The 22,949-nt window shown below is 37.9% G+C and overlaps 1 protein-coding gene across 1 annotated transcript in view; it reads right to left on the bottom strand.

The window, feature by feature from the left end:
- The window catches only part of CTNND2 (catenin delta 2), an 886,309-nt gene that overhangs the window by 541,404 nt on the left and 321,956 nt on the right, over positions 1 to 22,949 (bottom strand). Inside the window, exon 3 of the mRNA XM_087867974.1 lies at positions 17,910 to 18,022. Coding sequence (XP_087724100.1) covers positions 17,910 to 18,022 — 113 coding nt within the window. The remainder of the gene's footprint in view (positions 1 to 17,909; positions 18,023 to 22,949) is intronic.

Below are 22,949 nucleotides of genomic sequence, written 5' to 3'. Positions count from 1 at the left end.
AACTGCTGTCAGAATCACTGAGTTCTCTTCAGGTCTAACTTTGGAAACTATTCAGTGACAGCCCCAAATGGGCAGGGTCCTCTTTCCCTTTTCTATGTAGATTAAGCCTGTACACATTCCAGGCTTGTAAAAATGCTTCTTTACATTGAAATATAAAGGAGTTGATGAGAAAGGTGATGAGATGGGCTTTCCACTCAAGGTAAGTGTTCTCCACATAGATAAGCTTTCTCTGATGTAAAGAAGACAAAACAGGCCAATGGGGTTTCGGGCAGAAGGTATTTCTTTTAACTGAATATTTACAACTAAAATCCAGCCCTCTATTACTTGTACAATTCATGCTTGTAATAACTAAAGAGCCTGAGGATTTGTTATTGTCCCATCTTGCTTTGTTTTAGTTTGTTGTGTTTTGCTCATGCACTGATAAAACGATGGACGATGTCAACCACTGCGATTTAAAGCCACAGGTTGGAATGAAGCTATCAAAACAAGTATGGCGTGCATGTTTGATCAGCTCAATCTAAACATAAAGAACGGTGAGCATTACAAAACAGAAGCATCTTCACTCACAGGTGTTTAATGCTGTTTTTATTACGTATGATGCTCTCCCCAAACCCAGGGCGATAATTTGGTTTGAGGTGGTCTTATGTCAGTAGGGGTTCCCACACTTGGCAGAAGAAATGACACACCTTCCTCGGAAGACCACACTTTAACCTCAGACTTTAAATAATTCACACATAGGAGCTGCTGGGAACATAAACCCACAGTCAGAAGAATCAAACACAAGAGAAAATAAGTCCCCGTGAGCCAGATTCATGGGAAACACTAAGCAGAATACAATTCACAAAGAATGAAGATAATGGAATTGTCAGACTCAGAAAATAAAAGCAAGAATGTTTAATATGTTTAAAGATATAAAGGGGACTTTGCAACTAATACTTAGAAGAGATCATCCAGTATTCCAAGACAAATCTAAGTAAGGACAAACTGAACTTACAGAAGTGATAATACAGCTTAAATTAGCATATCAGAAATAGAGTAATAGAACTCTCATATGTTGTTGATAGGATTAGAAACAGAACAACTACTCTGGAAATAGTTTGGCATTCTCTTGAAAAGTAAAATATTTATCTGCTATAGGACCCAGCCATTCTACATGAATTTCTCTAAATGAAAAGAAAGTATATGTCATATAAAGACTTGTATATAAGAATTGTTCATAGCAGCTTCATTTGTAAATAGCAAAAACTATAAACAATCCCAATCTCCAGCAACAGGTGAATGAATACACAAATGGTGACATATTCATACAAAGGGATAATACTCAGCAACAAAAAGGAATGCAGTATTGGTAACCATAACAGTTAAAACTTAATAGTTCTTTACAACGAAACACTTAGCAAATTAGGAATGAAAAGGAATGAACTTAGATAGATAAAATGAGTCTATTAAAAAAACTACATTAAACAGAAGAACACAGCAATTTCATTCATAGCTATATACCCAAGAGAAGTTTAAAAAACATACGTGCACCTAAAAACTTGTACATGAATGTTCATAGCAACACCATTTGTAATATACCCAAAAGGACGTGATTTAAATGTCCAACAACTGATTAATGAAGAAAATGTGTAATATCCATACAACCGACTCTTCTTGGGCAATAAAAAAAATGAAGTACTGATACATGGTACAGCATAGATAGACTCTGACAGTATTACGCTAACTAAAAGTGCCAATTGTAAAAGATTTCATATTGGATGATTCCATTTATATGGCATGTCCAGAAATTTGTAAAGCTGGGGAGCTTTCGGGGGTGATGAAAACGTTTGAAAACTGATTGTGGCAATGGTTGCAAGACTATAAATATCCTAAAGCCATGAAATCTTACACTTCCAATGAGTGAACTGAATGGAATATGGGTTATATTTCAATAAAGTTGTTATTTAAAAAAAAAAAAAAACCCTGCAGCAGTTCTTATAGTGATAGAGATTAAAGGAATCCCATCAAATAAAAAAGGCTGCCTACTCTCCCCCACTTTTTACCAATACAAAAAGAAAACAAAACAAAGTGAAAGTTAAAAGATTTTAAAGGAAGACAAAATACAGTAATCTTCACAGATTACTCATATAAAAACCCACAAGGAATCTACAAACAAATTACAGAAGTACTTAAAAGACTTTAGCGAGTTTTCTTAGTATTCGATCAGTATATAAAAATCAATTGCACTTCCATATAAAAAAGAAATTCTTAGCAGATGCACTCTATAAAAAAGATAACATTTCCAAGAGCGACAAAAACTCTAAAGAGCCTAAGAACGAATGAAATAAAGAACAGTGTGAGGCCTTTAAGAAGACACGCATAAATGTCATTGAAAGACGGTAAATAAAATGGATTGACAGCAAGTTCACGGACAGGAAGACTCAAAATAATACAGCTGTAATTCTCCCCCAACTTCCCAGAAGTAGACCATACATATGTGAAGATTTGACACATGACAGAGATGACACAGTAAGTTATGGGACAAATGACATTCTACTTAATAGCAGGTATTGAGACAATTAGTTATTTACATGGAAAAAAAGAAAATCAAATTTCTACTGTCTGTCATGTCAAAAAAAAATCAGCTACAAACGAATTAAAGGCTTTCATGTGAAAAGGTAGAACTTTAGAATTATTAAAATAAAACACAGGGAATTATTTTAATGTTGCTTCAGCAGGTAAGATTCCTTAAACAAGATTCCAAAAAGCATGAATCCTAAAACACAGTCATCAAACTAACTACACTAAGCAAGCCCTTCTGTTCACCAGAGGACACCAGAAGGAAGCGAAAAAATACAATCTGGGAGGACTTGGTTGTAACACATTTGACTAACAAAAGATGAATATCTAAATATACTGAAAATTACAGTAACTAAGAAAAAGGAAAACCACCATTAGAAGAATGTACAAAAGACACGGATATACATTTAATGGAAGAATAAACATGACCAGCTAATAAATGTGTGAAAAGTTCTATCAGTGCAGAAGTCAGGAAGATGGAAACTTCAAACCCACCACATCTGCAACAGCAGGACAAAGAAAAACTTGGGAAACAGCAAGTTTTGCTGAGTAAATGGAGCAATGGATCATTCGTTGCTGATGGGAATGTAAATTCTCAAAGCTCTTTGGCAGTACAGAGGGATTTGAAGATGTTCAAACCCTACAAGCACCCGCTGCTCTCTGTGCACGACCGAGAGAAACACTTGCATCCCTACACTAGGAGTCCATGTAATTATGTCCCAAGCCGTATGTTTCTAAAAGCAAAACTTGCAAACCCTGTCAATGTTCTCCTTAAGAGAAAGGATAAATGAATTACAGCATATTCACATGATGAATTAGGAGGCATCAGTGAAAATAGTATATATATCACAAGCACCCATATCAACAGGGATAAATCTGAACAATGATTGAGTAAAAAAGGCAAGTTGCAAAAAATAGGTAATATACTTATGGAAGAATCAAAAACAAGCAAGCCAAATAACATTTTGCATATTTGGATGCATACACATGGGAAAATATAAAGAAATCCAAGGGAATGACTAAACACAAAATGCAGTCAAGTGTTTCTCTCTGAGATAGAGAGAGAAGTAATAAGAGAAGGGGCGAGAAGAGTCTTCATCAACTACTGGTCAGTTTCTATTTCCTCAGGAGAGAGCTGCGGCATTCTTTAAATCGTGCACGTAAAAATACCACATATTCTCTGGTTCTATATATCATATATTTCATTATACCCATAAATGCCACTATCTTGAAATATAAGATTTGTTTCTGAAAATTATATCTGTATAACAATAACAATCTCAAAAAACTTCATTTCATAACTAAAGTTCTGTTAATAAATCGGTAACTTTTCGGGCACCTGGGTGGCTCAGTCGGTTAAGTGGCCGACTCTTGATTTCAGCTCAGGCCATGATCTCAGGGTTCTGGGATCAAGCCCTGTGTTGGGCTCCCCACTCAACGGGTAGTCTACTCTGGAACTCCCCCCCCCGCCCCTCCCTCTGCTCACACATGCTCATTTTCTCTGTACCAAATAAATGAATAAATCTGTAAAAAAATAAAATAAATGATAACTATTTAAAAATAGGCCATCAGTCCATTTTAACCGAATACTTTCATTTGGAAGTATCTTATCATTGTGCTCAATTAGCATCTCAGAGTTTTATTTAGTTTTTTTTTTTTTTTTAACTTTTCTCACTGAAAATGAAAGAATTCTCCCTGGGAATAATAATCCAAGTTAAAACTTCTGTGAAAAATGACGAATCAAATCCCTTGACAGAAACACTACCAGTTCCTTTATATCTTATTTCTTAAAATTCCCTTTTTTGAAGTTTTTAATATTTATTTAAAAACTTTAAAATATTCTATGGAGCTTTATTTCTCCATTAGTTTATTATTCCTTTGTTCTGACTCTGTGAATTGCACACGAAATGAAGTTCTGATTAATTTTCTCCCTCTGGAATGCTATTTCATTATCCAAATATAATAAGGGTTTGAAATGGTCAGGCCTAAGCTTCAAATACACCTCTGCATCCCCCACCCCAAAGAGTAATTTAAATAGAATCGAGCAAACTTAATTCTCTCTCTTGAATTTGGATCTTGCATTTGCTGTGCTATCCTAGTGTTAAATGGTCGATCGCGCACATAAAGGCGAGTTTGATACACATTTTGTTACAGACACTAAGGAGAGCAATTTTAACCAGGCATGATCTGGTTATTCTCCCTACCAAGTAAAGTTACATCCTTCAGGCAGTATGAAGACGGGAGGCTATCTGACAACAGGCAATTTGCTCTCCTCATCCAGGGCTATACTCTTAGTGTCTATTACATTGTGTGACATACATTAGGTCCACAATTTATGTGTAATGAATGGAAGGATGGATGAATGGATGGATGGAATGAGATCATGAGCTCCATTCTTTCATAACAGACAACTTCACAAATTCATGTCCCTATACAGTTGTCCTTATTTTGTTGACTCTAGCAACCTACCCACATGGCCATGGGCAATTCTTCTCTGAATTAGCAACCAGACAGACAGATTTCAGCTTTCAGACACATGTCTCAGAGGGACACCATTAGCTTCCACAATCCCTTAAAGACCCTCAATGCTTTAATAAAATGCTAACAATTCCAGTGTTTAGGTAACATCAAGGATTTTTTCTATTCTCACCTTCATCTCTTCTTGTACTAGGTTACAAAGGTATTAAGCAAAGTTCATAAATAGTAGAACACAGGTGCTCAAAATTACAGTGACCTTGAGCAACTGTCCACCTGAGGGCAAATACAGTCTCCAATGGTGATGAGGCTATGTCCTGAGCAGTGTGATATCTCAGTGCATTATGGTCATATTATCACATACATATCACTCGCACATTAATGTAAGAACATCACTTTACCGTGGTGTTCCCTGGCAGAGACTGACAATTGTTAGAATACTGTTTGCAGTGAATTTGGTATCATCATAATCGCCCCCTAAATAAACGAAAAAGAAGAGAAGGTATAAACAAATAACATTTCTCTATAAAAACGAGGACATTTCTTATTTGTGTATGTGACAAGTGAGTCGTAACTGCAATACTTATGTAAATTAATAAATTAATAAGAAGAGAACGAGCCCTCACATATTGAATACTCGTTCAGTGACAAACACTACACTATTTGCTTTAAACACATTTTCATATTTAATCCTTACTACAAACTTCTAAGTATTATTCTCCCCGGTTTACATATAGAGACATGGAGTGTCTAGAGGACATTTCCAATGTCACACAGGTCGCTATAGACAGAGCTGAGATCCAAATCCAAACCTTACTGGTTCCAAACTCCATGGCGTGAACCACCACCCTAGGCCACCTGCTTCAATGAGAGCTTCAATGTTTATTGGGCATTTACGATATGACAGGAACACATGGGTTTCAAAAGACAGAATGAAACTCTTCACCGTAAATGAAGAGTGTCAAAATGACAGAGTCTCAACAGGTGGGTCCCGTCACTCACACATTAGAGAGAAAAGGTTAATTGCTAAATGTTGAGTAAAGATGGCAGTCAATTCCTTAGACAGATCTTTTCAATAAAATCTTGCTGAGAGTTACATTCTCAAATAAGTGCATAAGACTAAGCCACAATGTGTAACAATTTTTAAACTTCCTCAGCTCTTGAGGTACTAACCACACAGATGTTTGAGAAGACTGGGGCTTATGAAAGCAGCTTTACTGTCAACAAATAGGCAACATCTTTGCTGCCTGCTGCTAACACAGCAATCTCTTAAATTTAAAATTCTATGATAGTTTCTCCTGGATAAAGGGGAATTAGAATACATTCACAGTCCATGAAATAAAAAAATCAAAGAATCCTTGTTGAAAATGGGCAGTGCTCGCAATAGAAGCTAAGCTCAGCATTGGTTTAGCCTACCAAATGTTTACATTAAAAAAAAAATAATAATAATTTCACAATTCTATTCTGTCTCCTTTGACAACACAAGTGAGTCCCCAGACCCTCCCAACTCTGACATCGCTATATGTGCTCATGACCTTGGATTAAGTTTCATGACTTATCTCCCGGACAAGTCATCTCTAACTCGTGCTGCTATCGTCAGCCTCCACAGGCTTCAAACCGTTCTCCATGCAGCTGGCAGAACCAAAGATGATGCGATCACTTCCTTGGACAAAGCTGTCTTCCATGCTGACAACTCAACCTATAGTCTCTACCCTGACCTATACGACCACTCACAGAATGGTCATTCAGTCTGGCATCCTCATCCAACACCCATCTAGGCCATGGCCTCACTACTCCAACCACACGGATTCCAAGTTCACACTCCTGACTTTCTGATGTTGCACTTTACCTCTGACCAGTGCCTTTACCTGATTTTATTTCCAGCCACCGTTTCACATTCTTCCTACACTGTAAAACTATCCCCACAGCTACCTCCTGTTCTCTTCACAGCACCAACATATCTTATCATGTTTCACCTGCTTATATGCCTTTGTATTTGAGAGTAAACCCCTGGAGGCCGAGAGCCTTGTCTTACTCATATTTGAAGCACAAGGAGCACTTACTAACTTGTTAGGCCCTTAGAATTACCTCATAAGGGGGCGCCTGGGTGGCACAGCGGTTAAGCGCCTGCCTTCAGCTCAGGGCATGATCCCGGCGTTATGGGATCGAGCCCCACATCAGGCTCCTCTGCTGGGAACCTGCTCTCCCTCTCCCACTCCCCCTGTTTGTGTTCCCTCTCTCACTGGCTGTCTCTATTTCTGTCAAATAAATAAATAAAATCTTAAAAAAAAAAAAAAAAGAATTACCTCATAAGCACTTTTTTCCATGGGACCAGTGATTATTTCTTAAAAGGCCCACTCCCCATGCCCTCTCAGTGTGAGACACTCTGTTCTAATTCCATAGTTTCACCCCAGGTTTTAGCCAAACTAGAAAACATCGAGAGCATCTGAGGCAGTTTATACATTACATATGGACACATTTCTTTTAGACTGTGCTTTCCCAAATATAAAATCAATGCCTTGGCCTAACTGGAAATTCTTATAATGAAAAAATTATTTAGATGGACATACAGACATCTATCTGCCTTCCTCTGAAGCACCAAGTCTATCTGGTAACATCTTGCTATCCTCATTACTTAATTAGATTTGTTATCCAAGTTCACATAATGTCACCATCTTAAAACAGTCCGATGTGACTCACCACCCACAATGAAAGGTGCCAATGAGATGAAGAGCACAAGAGTGAAAAGGAGGAACAAACCCAATGTCTCCTATTTCACAGGTGAGGAAACGGAGGCCCAGAAAACCCAAATGACTTGCCCTGAGGCAACTCTTGAGTGTGTTGGTGCCAAGACCATCGATCTCCTCACACACACTACAACACTTTTCCTGCTATCTCTCCACTGCCTTTCCATCCTAAAAATCTGAACATACAATGTTCATGGTGTGCAGCGAGCTGCTGCCATCCCAGTGATGACCACTGAACTTCCTTCTTCTTAAGTGAATCAAATGTGCATTGTTGTTTTGTCACCTGAAATATCATTGGTTTCCAATCCTCTGAAAAGAGCATAAACCAATATAAATATAAAAAACGTTGGTAAAAGCTCTTGAACACAGCATCTGAGCAAAGGCAGAAGGACACACCAATACCTTCATCAACAGGCCCTCCTACTTCTCATCATATTTACACAACCAGAGAAAGTACTCAGCTTGCACATTTTGGTCAATGCATTCATCTCTCGCTGCTCCCTGTCTGAAAAATATCCATTCAAAAAGTCACTGGCTTCTAGATCTTAATTTATTGAACATTTCCTGTCCCACGTGTAATCACTGCATTATTGCTCTTCATTTTACAGCCAAACAATATCCAAAGTCTCAGCCCCAGCTCCAGCACTAGGTGCAGAGACATAGTAAGTGCGCCGTGTGAAAGGTTTCTTCCACTCCATCATGTCAATCTCTGTGTGGCTGTCTAGTCTATGAAATGAAGGAGACAAATGTGGTGCTAGCCTGACACATTGCTTTGGCCTATAGTGCGAGGAACATTCTACTAGCTTTGGTAGAAGAATTAGGAAAGAGACTCAACAAAAAAGTTTACCTGCTTATTCATCAAGAAGGAAAAATATATAGGATTTGCTAGTAACAATGTGCGAAGTGATGTTGTTTTACTTACATTTCTCATTTACTTACATTTCTCATTAACCTTCGCAAAACTACCGAAAAGCGTTAGCCCCACTATTGTAGATTTTTAAAAACATGAAATTCAAAGAAATTAGCAAACCTAGGCAGTATCTAAAAACACAATGATGAAATTTAGCTCTAAACTATGAAACTACCAATTTCACCTTTCAGATTCATGAGTTAAAAAAATGCTAAGGATGATAGAAAATACAAAGAATATTCTAGACTAAATTTATAAATAGTTCCAGTTCTATACCAATCAGAATATTAAATTTTAAAATTAATTCTTTTTCCCAAAATATCTTTTACAATGCAAAACCTCTAAATAAAATTTGGTATATTGTTCTTGTTTTTAAAGACTTTATTTATTGAGAGAGAGAAAGAGAGAGAAGGGGAAGGGCAGAGGGAGAGGCAGAAGCAGAGTCTCCACTGAGCAGGGAGCCCAACCCAAGGATCCCAGGACCCCGGAACCCTGGGATCATGACCTAATCCGAAGGCAGATGCTTAACCAACTGAGCCACCCAGGCACTCCTGGGATATTGTTTTTAGATGTAAAATTAATATTCATTTTTTGATATGTCATTTTGGAAAGAAGTCAGGCTTTAAAACTGATTCAAAAGTGTTAAATATGGTAGTTGCTATAAGAAATATAGTAAATAATTATAAATATTATGTACGGAACTGTTTCTATTAAATCCTCAGGATAGCCGGCTATTTGTTATCCCACAGAAATCTAGAAAACCGTGTTTAGTATGTGCTATAGACTGAATGTTCATGTCCCTCCCAATTTCATGTTATATGTTGAAATCTAATCCTCGCTGTGATGGTATTTGGAGGTGGGGCCTCTGGGATGTGATTAGGTTATGGGGTGGAGCTTTCATGAATGGAATTCATGTCTTTATAAAGGAGGCCTCAGAGAGCCCCCCCACCCCTGCTGCCAAGTGAGGACACAGCACAAAGAAAGCTATGAACCAACAAGCAGGTCCTCATCAGATACCAAATTTGCTAGTGCCCTTGACCTTGGATTTCCCAGCCTCCAGAAGCATGAGAAATAAATTTATGGTGTTTATAAGCTACTCAATCTATAGTATTCTGTTAGAGCAGCCTGAAAGACTAAGACAATATAACTAGCATTTTATAAACATAAATATTAGTATAATTTGTCCATTGGCAATTTGCAAGAGAATGCTAAACAGTCTGGATACGATTAAAAGCAATAATAACATATACGATTAACACTCTTTACCTCATTTGTGTAAGAATGAATCTCAAAAATATATTCAGATGAACGAATTCAAAATAGCTGTAATCACGGGGGTGGGGGTGGGGGGTAGAGAAAAAATAAGCACAAAATCAGTCCAAAATGTTTGTATCCCTAGGATGAAATGGACTGGAGACATTTGGATAGTTATTTACAACATGCATAATTCATAACATAATTTAAGACTGAATAACAACATAATTTATAACATAATTTAAGACTGAATAACAGTGAGGTGTATTAACATGTGTACTTGGGGAGTAAAGATACCTGGGTTCAAAAATCAGTGTCTGGTCCTGGCTATTGGATGTTGGGAAAGTGAATTTCCCTCTCTGAATCTCAGTGTTGTTATTTACAAAAAGATATCCTAAGACTTACCTCATAGGGTTAACTCAAAGTAAATAGCATCATCTATGTAAATCATTTCCATGCCTGGTCTATAAAAACTGCTCAACAAATACTACCATTAATATTATTAAAGTTATCACTGTTACCATCATCTTCCTGAGATCAGAGTAAAAGCATGAGACTAAGTCAACCCTAACACCATGCATAGAGTACATCAAACCCAAAGGCCCTAGAGTACAGCGTACTATTTTAATGTGAAAACCAGCTAGAATGAATACTGAAATGTGATATTCTGATCTGGTATGGTCAGAATAATATAAACCATTTGATATGTGTGTGTGTGTGTGTGTGTGTGTGTGTGTGTGTGTGTGTATTTTGGAATATACAGAAATAGAAATCCTTACAGATTAATAAGACTGATGATTTTTCCAAAACAAGAGCAATGAAAATAAGAACAGTAAGAGAAATACTACATATCCTCTCATTCACTTCTTCATTCAGTATTGACTGACGGGTTAGACGTGCTGGCCAAGGCCTTGGCATATCCTCCCAGCCCTTGCCCTTCAGGAATTACTTAGAGGCTAGTGGAGGAACGAGGAAGAACAGCACCTCCTTCTACTTCTCGTGGCTGAGAAGGCTCAGCAAAGTCTCAGTGCAGGTGAGGAGGAGGCAGTAGCTTTAATTCACCTTGTAAATTGTCGTACAAGATCAGGAATTCACAGGACACTGGGGACTGTCTGGAGGTGGCTCAGCATAGTGAACTTGGACTCTAGGCAAGAATGGGAAAGGCTCAGAGGGCTGCCAACTAAGAGAAAAAGAGGGGTAAGTGCTTCCCCGTTAAACGAGCAACAACTGTAAATGTTCTGCCCTTTCTGGAGTAGAGACCTGAGCAGAAATGTGATGGTACTGCATGGAGGTGATTCCTGAGGGCACAGAAAGTGGTCTAGAATATTCTTCTTAATTTATTTAGGGGGGGGAAAAGAGACTATAATAGGAAATCCTAAAGGAATAATGTTAGCATTAAAAGGCAAGGCTAGGAAATTGGGGAAAAAATAGGTTAAGGGGAAAGATGGTAGTACAAGGATTAAGAAAAGTACAGGGTTCACAAAGGAACTTGAGAAAATTGGGAGCATTTTCGAGGTAGATTTCTGCTCTGGAATTTAGTTTGGAAGGAAACAGAAAAATACTTTTTTGTTTTTAAGAAATTACCAATGAAAAAGAAAAACCTCAAAAATATGTCTATAGTCCCTGTATTTTTTTCTCTTTTCATATGAGGAAGATATTCTAAAAAATTAGAAAATACCACTGAAATGCTAATTCTGATTACCAACTCAATAAATTAAATGTCCTGTTCAAATAAATCACCAGACTTTATTGGAGGAGTGGTACTTCGGCCACGTGAGAAATGCTTATTTCCTAGTATGGAAACTAACACAAATGATATTTAATGAAAAAATAAAATTCTAAAAAAAACACTTAAAAGTGATTCAATATTATTATTTTCCCCCCTGCTAGCAAACATGTATTCACCAGTGTTAAGAATCTAGAATCCTATGGCTTTGAGTGATTTTTATGTTGGCCTAAATGACTTCCTTTGGGAATATGTGTATATGTAGAAATATCTACATAATAAAAAAATTCATTTGAAAAACATTTTAAAGTAATTATTTAATTATTTAAGCTATATGATTTCCAAAATGAAATATTTTGGCAAATTTATTCCTTCTTTATCTTAAAACTATAAATGGAACTACTTATTTAAATATCATATCCTGCAGGATAACAAAAAATGCACATTTTGCTTATAATTATATTCATATATGATTTATTTCCTTAAGAAAATTCAGGGATCATGCTTTTAAATAAATACATTTCATTCTGACAAAAGGTATGTGACTACTTGACTAATGTTTCTTCACCTCTAACTAATTTAACCAGAAATCAGCATTTTCTCTAAAATAAGCCTGACTTCTTTGTAAGTGTGGACAAGATTTTTAGACTCCATTTATAGAATTGTTGGCATTTCAGCTCACAGGAGTTAGTTAATAAAGAGAATGACCTTTGGTAACATGTACAACATTAATTCCTTTTGCATCTACTCTCCAAAAAATGGCAGGCTTTCGTGAAAACTTGTTTGCAAGAAATTCAAAAGTTCATCTATGGGGAAGAAAGAGCATTTTCTCATATGGAGCAAGCAATTTTTATATGTATGACATTCTGTCTTTTTACATTTACATAACTCCAATCAGAGTCTTGGGTATCTAGATTATGAAAATGGTGAGGCTAACGATGATTGGTTTATTTGGGAGTCCTATTCCACAGTAAATAATGACCCCACATTCAAACACCTCTACTTCTTAGAATCAAAGCCACAGATTATTTTCACAGGTGAATCCAAATGCATACATGTATGCAAAAAAAAATTAAAATAAAATGGGCTATACACATTAAACTTTTGAATGAAATACTGACAGGCACAGAATAAGACTTATTTTTTCTAAAAACATTCATAATTCAGCTTATTGTAATATACATGTAGCACAACCACTTGAAAGGCCTTGTATATTTTTCAATTACTGTATAACTGATTATCCCCAACTAAGCAGCTTAAAATAATGTCTATTTTTTAGCTAACATTTTTGTAAGTTTTGTAAAATTCAGGTGTGTGGTATGGTTGGGTTCTCTGTTCAGGGTCATACAAGTTTCTGCTGGGCCACTTTCCTTTGCTGAGGTTCTAGGGAATAATCTGCTTCAAGTTCATTCAAGCTATGAGCTGAATTTGATTCCTTTTGGTTTTAGCACTGAGATCCTCTTCTTGATGCTGTCAGTCAGGGATCATTCTTAGCACCTAGAAGTCATGGGCATTGCCAGTCACATAGCTCTTCCATCTTTAAAGCCAGCAGTGGAGAATTTCTTACATGTCAAATCTATCTAGTTTTGGATTTTTGACTTACTTTGTTTCTGAGCTCTAGATCATTGTAAATCATCACCACCATCATCATCATCATGGTTTCCGACAGTCAGGTTTCTAAGAGTCCATAACATAGGTCCAACTGTGATTTGAGCTCAAGATCTCCCCCATCATATTCTTGCTGCCCATGGGAATCAGGAATATGATTAATCATCTATTTTGATGTCTTAAATTTTCAGTAGTACTCAAGAAAATCCCCACACATTCTCTGAGTGAAGGTTAAACATTCTGTGGCAGGGAACTCCTAGAAGGGTCAATACAGTCTTATCCCCAGTGCTTTGATAAGTTCTAATGACCCCCAAATAGGGGACACGTGGGCCAATTTGGACTGATCAAGAAGACATTTAGAAGGATGTGAGCCCTCACTGGGTAACTGTTTCCACAGGAGGAGGTGACCAGGTGAAAGAAGGAAGACATTCTAGATAGAAGGGATAACATGGTCAGAGCCCTGAGATGGGAAAGACTGGTGTGTTTCTGGAAGTGGGAGAGAGTCCTTCAGGGACATGGTTCTGATCTATGTATTAAGCAGCTCAATCACACCCCACATGAGGGACAGACTTGGGCAGACCGCAGGCAGAAGGATGCGCTAATATGTTGTTACTACAGCCTGTGGAGAATATGGCAAGGGCATAGGTATATGCAAGTCCCTAGACCATGGGACTGAGAAGAGCAATGCATGGCCCCCAGCCTCATAGGGAATGGATGGCTCATAGGGCTGCCAGACCAAGATCACTGACAGGCCGTGACCCGAAGGATGGGCATGAGCCAAGTAATCACAGCTGGCCAGGGGGTGAGAGTAAGCTACTAGCAAAGGGGATTTGATCATGACCCCAAATAAAGGGTATCATCTGTACAAGTAATGTTCCTGACTCAGGTCTGGCTGGTTCTGAGGAATCAGGGAGAAAGGATGGAACCAAACTCTCATGGGAAGAGAGCAGGTTCCAACAGCTAGGAAAGGATTGGGCTGGAAACAGTGAGGAAAGTCAAGACAGGAAGGATATAAGGTACACACATGGTGGATCTGTAGTTGCAGTAAGAAGCAGCAATAATTCCTCTGTAGAAGAATAATAATACTTAACCGCTCATTGATCTGAATTCTGGAAGCTTCGGTACCCATGTGGATGGTTAGCAAAGTCTGTGAAGAGTTGGAGAGATCACCATGTTCCTATCTGTAGCTACTTATGCCCTGGCTGCCTAGAAGCAGGAGCTGACGAGCTCTAACAACAGATTAGCTCCAGCCTCCCCTTCTCTAACTTCTCAGTGTTCTCCTGCATCCTTCGATTGACTACTATAATGTTGAATGGTACGAATGCATACTAATAAAAGTTTTTCAAAGAGTTTCAACTATCAATGTGATGAGCAGGAAGAAGGTCTTAGGAATCAGATGGAGAATTTCCTATCATCAATAAAAGGCAGGAAAATACCAAACTGTATTTACTAGTCATTTTTACCACTTACATAAAAAGCCTGAAAGATACTTGATTTTGTTTCATTTCCTCTAAGAATTCTCTTACCCCTCCCTAGTATCCCTAAGAAGTAGGAAACAACATCTAAATTATCAAAGACTTCTTTACCTGTTCTCCTTTTTCAAACAAATTGTTTATATTCTATTTTTAAATTTAAAAAAAAATATTCTTTTTGATGTGCTAACTAGGTTAGTCTATCGTGCTTAATAAAGACTTGAATTTCCAAAGGAGCTTTTCTGAAGCCGAGCTAACAACTAGGTTATGATAAAAAGGAACAGTGGAAGTTATGTATTAGACTTTCCCCCAGTGAATTGTCAGTAAATATTCAAGTGCAGATTCATACATTAGAGATTTCCAATATACAAAATAATCAGGCTTAACGAAAACTGACATTACATAGCTATCTGGCAAGGAGAAATAATTAGGTAGTGTCATCTGCACTTAACACTACCATTTAATACATTTTTTACACAGGATTATTGATTGTGTATCATGGGCTAAGAGCCAGGGATACAGGATATAGTATAAAGAATCAAAAGTTGTCAGGGGATAATTTTTCTGTCTACTTCGGTATTTCAACAGGTGTTCCATTCAAGCTACCTTGGACCTAAGAAAAGAAATCAATTCAATCAAATCAAATGAGGGAGGCAGAAAGTTTTTAGGAATTGGAAATGTAGTCTCATTGATGCAACCTCTGAAACGTTTGTTTGCCTTTCAGGAACAATATGGTCTCTCTGTGGGACTACTTTCTGTCACCACAGATCCCTCCACTGGCTCATAACCCACACAGCCACCATCCCCCACTACCTCCCATCAGATGTCACCGATTTGGGGCCACTTACTTCACATTCTCAAGAGTAAGACTGATTTCTTACAGGTTGGCCACTGAAGGAATCAGATTATCTGTTTCTGATCCAATCAGAAGCTGGGAATTGAGGCACGGGATACAACATGGTCCACTAGACCTGTGCCTATCTGGGGCTGGTGGGGGGATGAAATGAAATAAAAGATGTCCAGTATGCAAAAATATCACATAGAAAGGCAGAAATACGAATTGAAAAGGTAATCTGACCAATAGTGAATCAATGAGTTTCAAACTAAAACAGATGTCAATTCAGTGGTGTGTATGGACCTAGGAACCTGACAGTCTTAGCTTCTCAGGAAGTAGAAAAAAAGACCCACCTTTAACGAAAAGCTCTTCAAATAAAAAAAAGATTCGGGGGGGGAAAAGATGTATAATCTGTGCCTTGGAGTACAAAAGAATTCAAGACACGATTTGCACAGTTTTTGTTCCAAAATGTAGCTGCAATTTGGTTATTACAAATTATTAATACTTTTTCTTCAAAAAAAAATGTATGTTCAATTAGCCAACATATAGTGAGGGAGCGCACTTGTGATGAGCACTGGGTGTTATATGTAAGTGATGAATCACTGAATTCTACTCCTGAAGGCAGTATTTCACTATATGTTAACTAACTAGAATTTAAATAAAAATTTGAAGAAGGAAAAAAAAAAGCTCTTCAAATATGTACAACCACATATACTGTATCAAATACACGTTTATAAACATTATTTTTCTTCTTACCTTAGTCTCATCATCTTCAACCACTCAACCTTCTGAAAACAATTTCAAGTAAACACAATTCACTTTTCTTTTTTGGGGGTCCATTCTGCTTTGGTTAATTTGGGTGTTTGGCAAGTCTGTTTGAGGAATCACAATGTACCTATTTGCAGCTACTTATAACCTAGGTACTTTGATGCAGAGGTGGCTATGCTCCCACAGGCCCAAGATAATGTTTTGCAATAGAAAATGATATTCCATCCAAGTAAACTAGTCTAACAAGAGTACAATGATATCCATGTAGATTTACCATTGTTAAACAACAACAAAAAAGAACAATGTTAAAAGACTGATAGCAAATGACTCGAACAGGAAACATTCTGACTACAAATGTACTCTTACAAGGATAAAATATTTTAGAGCAATAGAAACAAGGACGTTTTAATTCTTTTGTCACAGCAGGTGGCTAAGAGATCACCAGACTCACGCTCCTATCTGAGCAGAGTGGCTGTAGGCACCAGGAGGAGGAATCCTGCCCAACTTCCCTCTATGAGAGGCCACGAGATTGGTTTTCACCAATGGATTGTGGGCAGTGATGCAATTGACAATGCAATTGACAATGAGGTCATAGGGGATGGCAGACTCTCAAGAGAGAACGCTGGGTCCTTTAAATTGTAGGAAAGCAGAGAAGCAGCCCCCTGACTAGCACCCACTGCCTCTACCTGTTGCATGAATGAGACACAAGCAGCTCTGTATTAAGTCACTATAATGTTGGTGTGGACTTGCCACAGGAATTGTTTCCTTAATGAAGACACCTCCCTAAAAATGCAGAATCTCAAAAACACATTGTAGCACAAGGTAATAGGAAAGTACAGTGCATTACTGAGAGATGAAAGCTGTCTTATAGAACTTTGTTTCTTTCACACACACACACATCACATACTCATATTCATACACACACACACATACACACACATATTTTTAAACATGAAAACATGGCCCTACGGTGGATAATTTATTTCATGGTCAAGTGACTATGTTTTGTTTTTAAACATTTCAGAACCTCACACGAACCCCTAATTGAACAATTATTCTACCTATGAATTTGAAATATTTTTACACAGGAGCATTGCATGTGTGGTTGATATCTGAGGTGCGATTTTGCAACTTAGCATCACATGTTAGCAAACAATAGAGGCTACACTGAAATGTTCTCTCACTTCAGGAACCGGCCACTCTGGATCAGTAAAAAACAAAAAAAACAAAAAACAAAACAAAACAAAAACCAAACTGAGAGACTGCGATATGTCATCTCCTGATTTCCAGAGAGTTGACTCAATGCAAAGCCTTCCTTTGTGTAAAATTATGCATAATTTGCATTCGGGGCGGTGCTAATTTTGTAAATAGTACAAATCAGGCCATTTCGGACACCTTTGGAACATCTTAAATCAGATTGGTTACAATTCCCTTCCAACGTCTCACTGAATGGTCCAATTCCCCTGCCAGGTTTGTAAGGAGAAGATAAACACCGCAGTTTACTTTCCCCGGCAGCTCCAAGCACAGAAGTGTAAGGAGGCATTCTGCCCGGTACCTGATGCTGCTCATACTGCCCGTCTCCGATCCAAGCTTGCATCGCTCCAGTTGGCTGGCGACGATCTGGCGTTCTGCCTCCAGCTCTCGGGTCAGTCTCTCAAACTGTAATTCCTGAAATAAAGCCACCAAAAAGATTAATTCTATCATCTATTTGCAAAGTGGAATTCATATCAAAATGACATGATGGTCAAGGGGAAAAAATGAGATTTGCCAAGATGTCAGATGTGCAAAGCAGGGGATGTCGTTGTGAAATCAAAGAAGGATTTGCGGTTCAGACAGACCTGAGTTTGTATCATAGTCCTGGGGCCCACTGGATGCAGGGCCTGCGATAAGTTATTTGATCTTTCTAAATATCAGCTTCATCATCTGTAAAATGGGTTGACAATACTTTTTTCCTAGAGTTGGGGTGAGGATTCAATGAGACACTGACCATGACAAATGAGCCTGAGCTATTGTTTGGCAGATAGCCAGCACCCAACAGCTATTAATTCTCCTGCCATTAAAATTTTAACAGTCAGTAAAATGTTAAAAGAAAGCGTTTTTCTATCATTTGGAGTACTGTGTTTATTCCCTATTGGCCTTCTAGCTGCTTCTCTGTACTAATTCGACCCTAATATTACTTATTACATATTGTAGACTGAAGAGAAATCATGCTTAAACTTATACTTCTGTAGGCTTTAAATTCCAGCCAAATGAGAATGATACTGATCCTTTATAGCCTAATTACTAAGTGAATATCCTTTGAGATATTTGCTGTATCGCCTTAAAAAAAAAAAAAAAGCCCCAATTAAACCAATGAAGAATGCTTCTACAAATCTGCCTGAAATCCACGGTTAAAGGATCAACTTTAATGAAAAATAACTCAATCAGTATGTCAAGTATCTTACTGTTCCAATTATAGGACGTTTGTACCACATTTTAATCTTTTGGTTTTATTTTCCCATGCACTTAAGTTTTTTAATAAATGTAATTATAGCAAAGCATGTATTTGAACTAAAAAGTTCAGAAGAAGTTCTTACAACATAATCAAATTACATTTGATTTCTTTAAAAAAATAAATTATCTGCACAGTTAGGTTTGGGTATGGGAAAACAAAAATGCTGGAAAATACTGAAAATACAGGTCAGTGTGGGAGAATGAAAACTCCCAACATTGCAGAGATTTGTCTTCCCAGGAAAGAGGAGTTTATTGTATTTGCTACCCTGAGACACTCTTGGGTGATACCTTTAAAAAGTAGGATCTGGTATGTCTTCCACATATATTAAAAATCCCCTTGCTCTCTTCCACAAGAGCAGATTTCTTTTCTGTCAACAGTATTTTGAGGAACTAAGTAAGAAACACATTTCAAGGGGCGCCTGGGTGGCTCAGTCAGTTAAGCATCTGCCTTCAGCTCAGGTCATGATCCCAGGGTCCCAGGACGGAGCCCCTCTTCAGGCTCTCTGCTCAGCGGGGAGTCTGCTTCTCCCTCTCCCTCTGCTCCTCCCCCCACTCGTGCTCCCTCTCTCCCTCTCTAATAAAAAAATAAAATATTAAAAAAAGGAAACATGCTACAAATGAGAGCTCAACTGTTTCCTTTAAAGTGCTAAAACTAAGGAAGCATGTTATGGGAGTTCACATCTTTATTCTTACATATTCTGAAGGACAGCAAAGATTATCTGTAAGGAACAAGTACCAAGACCTCTGCCAGAACGCATGTTGTACACCTAACCTCTGCTTCTTCTCCCAGAACGTTCTACTGCCTTTGGGGGGGGGGGGGCAGTTCTTTCCACAAAACTATGCAAGTTCTAGAAGATTTTCATTTCCAGGCTTTATAATATCTTTTATCTCGAATCTGTCATAACAGAAAACCAAGCTATCCACCTTTGGATTGGTATCACCTTAAAAACATAATCTTTAAAGATCATAGAGAATTCCTCATAGGTAGACGGAAATTCATTACGTGTAGTACCTAAAGTATTTTCACTAGTCGCATATATGCACCTGTTATAAGTAGCACAATTTGTGCCTGTTATTTGTGCAATACGGTGAGACAGTGCACAATCTGGGTCACGAATCACAGACCTTAAGCTTCTGCGAGGACAGACACTGCCCTTGAGTGTGCCTGTGTAAGGCGGTGGCCTCACTGCATGTTTCCTCCACATCCGAGTTATGGAGGGAGGTGCCAGGAGATTCTTTCTCATGCAAGCTGCCTTCCAAACACAGTCTCAATTTTCATGCTCCTCATCACCTTGTGTAGATCTCTATTTGCATCTGGCATCATTCTTCTGTCTGAGAGACTCCCTCTAATGTTTCTTGGAATGTGGTTTCTTTTGGTGATGAATTCTCTCAGCTTTACATACCTCACAACACTTTATTTTGCCCTCATTTTTGCAAGACATTTTGCATTTGTTTCTGACAAAAAACTATGGTACTTACGTGTTTGTTTCTTTGTCTACACAGTGTCTTTTTTCTCTGCCTCCTTTTAAGATTTTCTGTTTAACACTGGCACTGCACAACTTGATTATAAAGTTCCTTGCTGTACTTTTACTCATGTTTCTTATGCTTGGGGTTCACTGGGCTTCCTGGATCTGTGGATTTAGTTTCCATCAAATCTGGAAAGCTTTTAGTCATTAATTGCTTGAATCGTTTCCCCACTAACTCCCCTCTTTCCGTGACTATAATTACATATATATTAGGCCACTTGGAATAGCCCCACAGCTCATGGATTCTTTTCCCACTTTTAAGATTCTTTTTTTCTCCCTCTGTGTTTCATTTTGAATAGTGTCCACTGGTGTCGAGTTAATCTTTTCCTCTGCAATGTCTAATCCACCATTAATCTTGTTGAGTATGTTTTTATCTCAGACATTGATGAATCAAACATCTCTAGAAGTTACACCTAGTGTCTCCAACTTCATGAACACAGGGAATACACATTTAAAAAAAAAAAAAAAACTGTTTTAATGTCCTGATTAGCTAATGCTAGCATCTGGGTCAGTTTCAACCGACTGACTTTTCCCCTCCGTATGGGCCCTATTTCTGCTCCTCCTCATGTATGGTGATCCTTGGTTGAACATAAAACATTTTGAATTTTACCTTATTGTGCTCTTATTATTCTTATTATTCTCTTCATATTCCTACAGATATCTTAAGCTCTGTTCCAGGGCACAGTTACTTGGATGCAATCTGATATACTTGAGTCTTGCATTTCAGATTTGATAGTGGAGACAGAACAGCATTTAGCCCAGGGCTAATTACTCTACTTTACCTAGGTAGATCCTTCTAAGTACTCAATGACCAATGGACTCTGGGTTTCCCAGTTTGGCTGGTAGGTTTGGGCACCTGTTTCTGTCCCCTGGTTGGTACTATTTCCTTCCATTCTTTCAAATGGTTCTTTCCCTGCCCCCTGGTGGTTTCCTTACAAACCACAGGCTGTTCAGGTCTCAGTTGAAGAGCTCAAGTGGATCCTCGTAGATCTCCAGGGTTCTCCTTCTGAGCAGTGATCACCCTTCTTCTATTTTGCCCCACAAATTCTAGTCCCTTTTACCTCCCTGGACTGTCAGTGCTGGTCTCCCCAGTGCAGGGAGTCCCCTGGACTCTGCGGGTCCCCTTTTCTACACTGTTGTAGCTGGGGAAATTGTAGGCTCACCTTATTTGCTTTGTGTCTCTTAGGAACCACCTTTCTTTACTACTTAAAGCTCAGAATCTTGAAAGCCGTATTTCATATTGTCTGTATGTGTTGTTGTTTCAGATGGGAAGGTATTGCTAGGCTCTGTTCCTCTATCTTAGCTGAAAGCTGGAAGGTTTTTAAGAATTAACAATTTTCCTCTGTGCTTGATGTGTAAAAGCATACTTTCTGCCATATTTAAAACTCATATTAAATGAACTATTAACCAGGCAAATACTTAAGCTTTTACATGTTCTCTTCAATGTTGTTCACTGTTATAGGATTAAAAACAAATGGCTATCTTTGGGTGACTTGTTTGTTTTATTTACATGATGACTTTTCAACTGAACTGACATTTTCTTTATTAAGAAAATGGGTATCAATATGTTGCCTTTTTAAAATGTCCATTCAATAAATGTTTACTTTGTCATCGTGTATATGATCCAAGAAAGTAATTAGTGAATTTCCCCCTGTGCTTTGCTAAGGAATACATAGTAAATGTCAAGGTCCTCAAGGAGCAAGGAAGTTTCTCTTCTTCATCTAAAATCCTATGTTTTATTAATATAACAACATAAAACCTAAAAATAAAATTGGAAACAATTTTTTATTGAGTACTCACTATTGCATGCATAATTTCTAGGACCATATATAAGGCAGAAATTTTTCCTGCTGTGTTGCCAATGTATCTAGTATCTAGAGCAGTCCTGACACATAGTAGGTGCTCAATAAATATCTGTTAAATATATGTGTCTGCACAGAGCTAAGTGCTGTACATGCATTGCCCTGTGTATACATCATAACACTGCTATTTCCTAAGTTCTGTTGGTTTTTTTTTTTTTCTTCCTTACCTAACGAAAATATTAAGATGAAAGGCTTAGCCTTGGCCAAGAAAGAAATTCTTCCTTCAAGAGCAACAAAGAGAATGAGACAAAGGATGTTGTTTAGGAGATCTGGACAGAGAGAAGGGGTAACATTAAAGAAGCTAATGAATATTGGATGGACTAAATCTTCCTTGTATATTCAATTCTTTTGTTTTAGAGGCCATAGCAGTCCATTAACAAAGAGGGCATGTGATGCCAATATAAACTATGAATTTCATTCATATTCGTGTTAAGACTTGTTATTTAAATAATTTTTATTTCTTCAAACTTTAGAGACCAAGTTCTGAAATGTCTTCTGCTTTTTGTTCACATTACAGTCATTTTCTACTTTACTCCAACTCAAGGGCCTAAAAGCTCATGGGGAAGCTGATCTCGTCATAGCATATCACTAGGGTTGAGAACTCTCAGGACCGGAGCTGGGCCTAGTGTGGTTTTTATGCCTGGAATTAGAAACTGACCTTAGAATTGGGAGCTAGAAGAGCTGCAACTGTTCTCAAACTCAGAGACGCGTATA

Source organism: Ursus americanus, chromosome 15 (genome assembly GCF_024610735.1).
Source record: "Ursus americanus isolate L20-20 chromosome 15, mUrsAme1.1.p, whole genome shotgun sequence".
In the NCBI taxonomy this organism is placed as follows: domain Eukaryota; kingdom Metazoa; phylum Chordata; class Mammalia; order Carnivora; family Ursidae; genus Ursus; species Ursus americanus.
The sequence above is the reverse complement of the archived record's forward strand: the minus strand, read 5'-3'. Positions and strand labels throughout refer to the sequence as shown.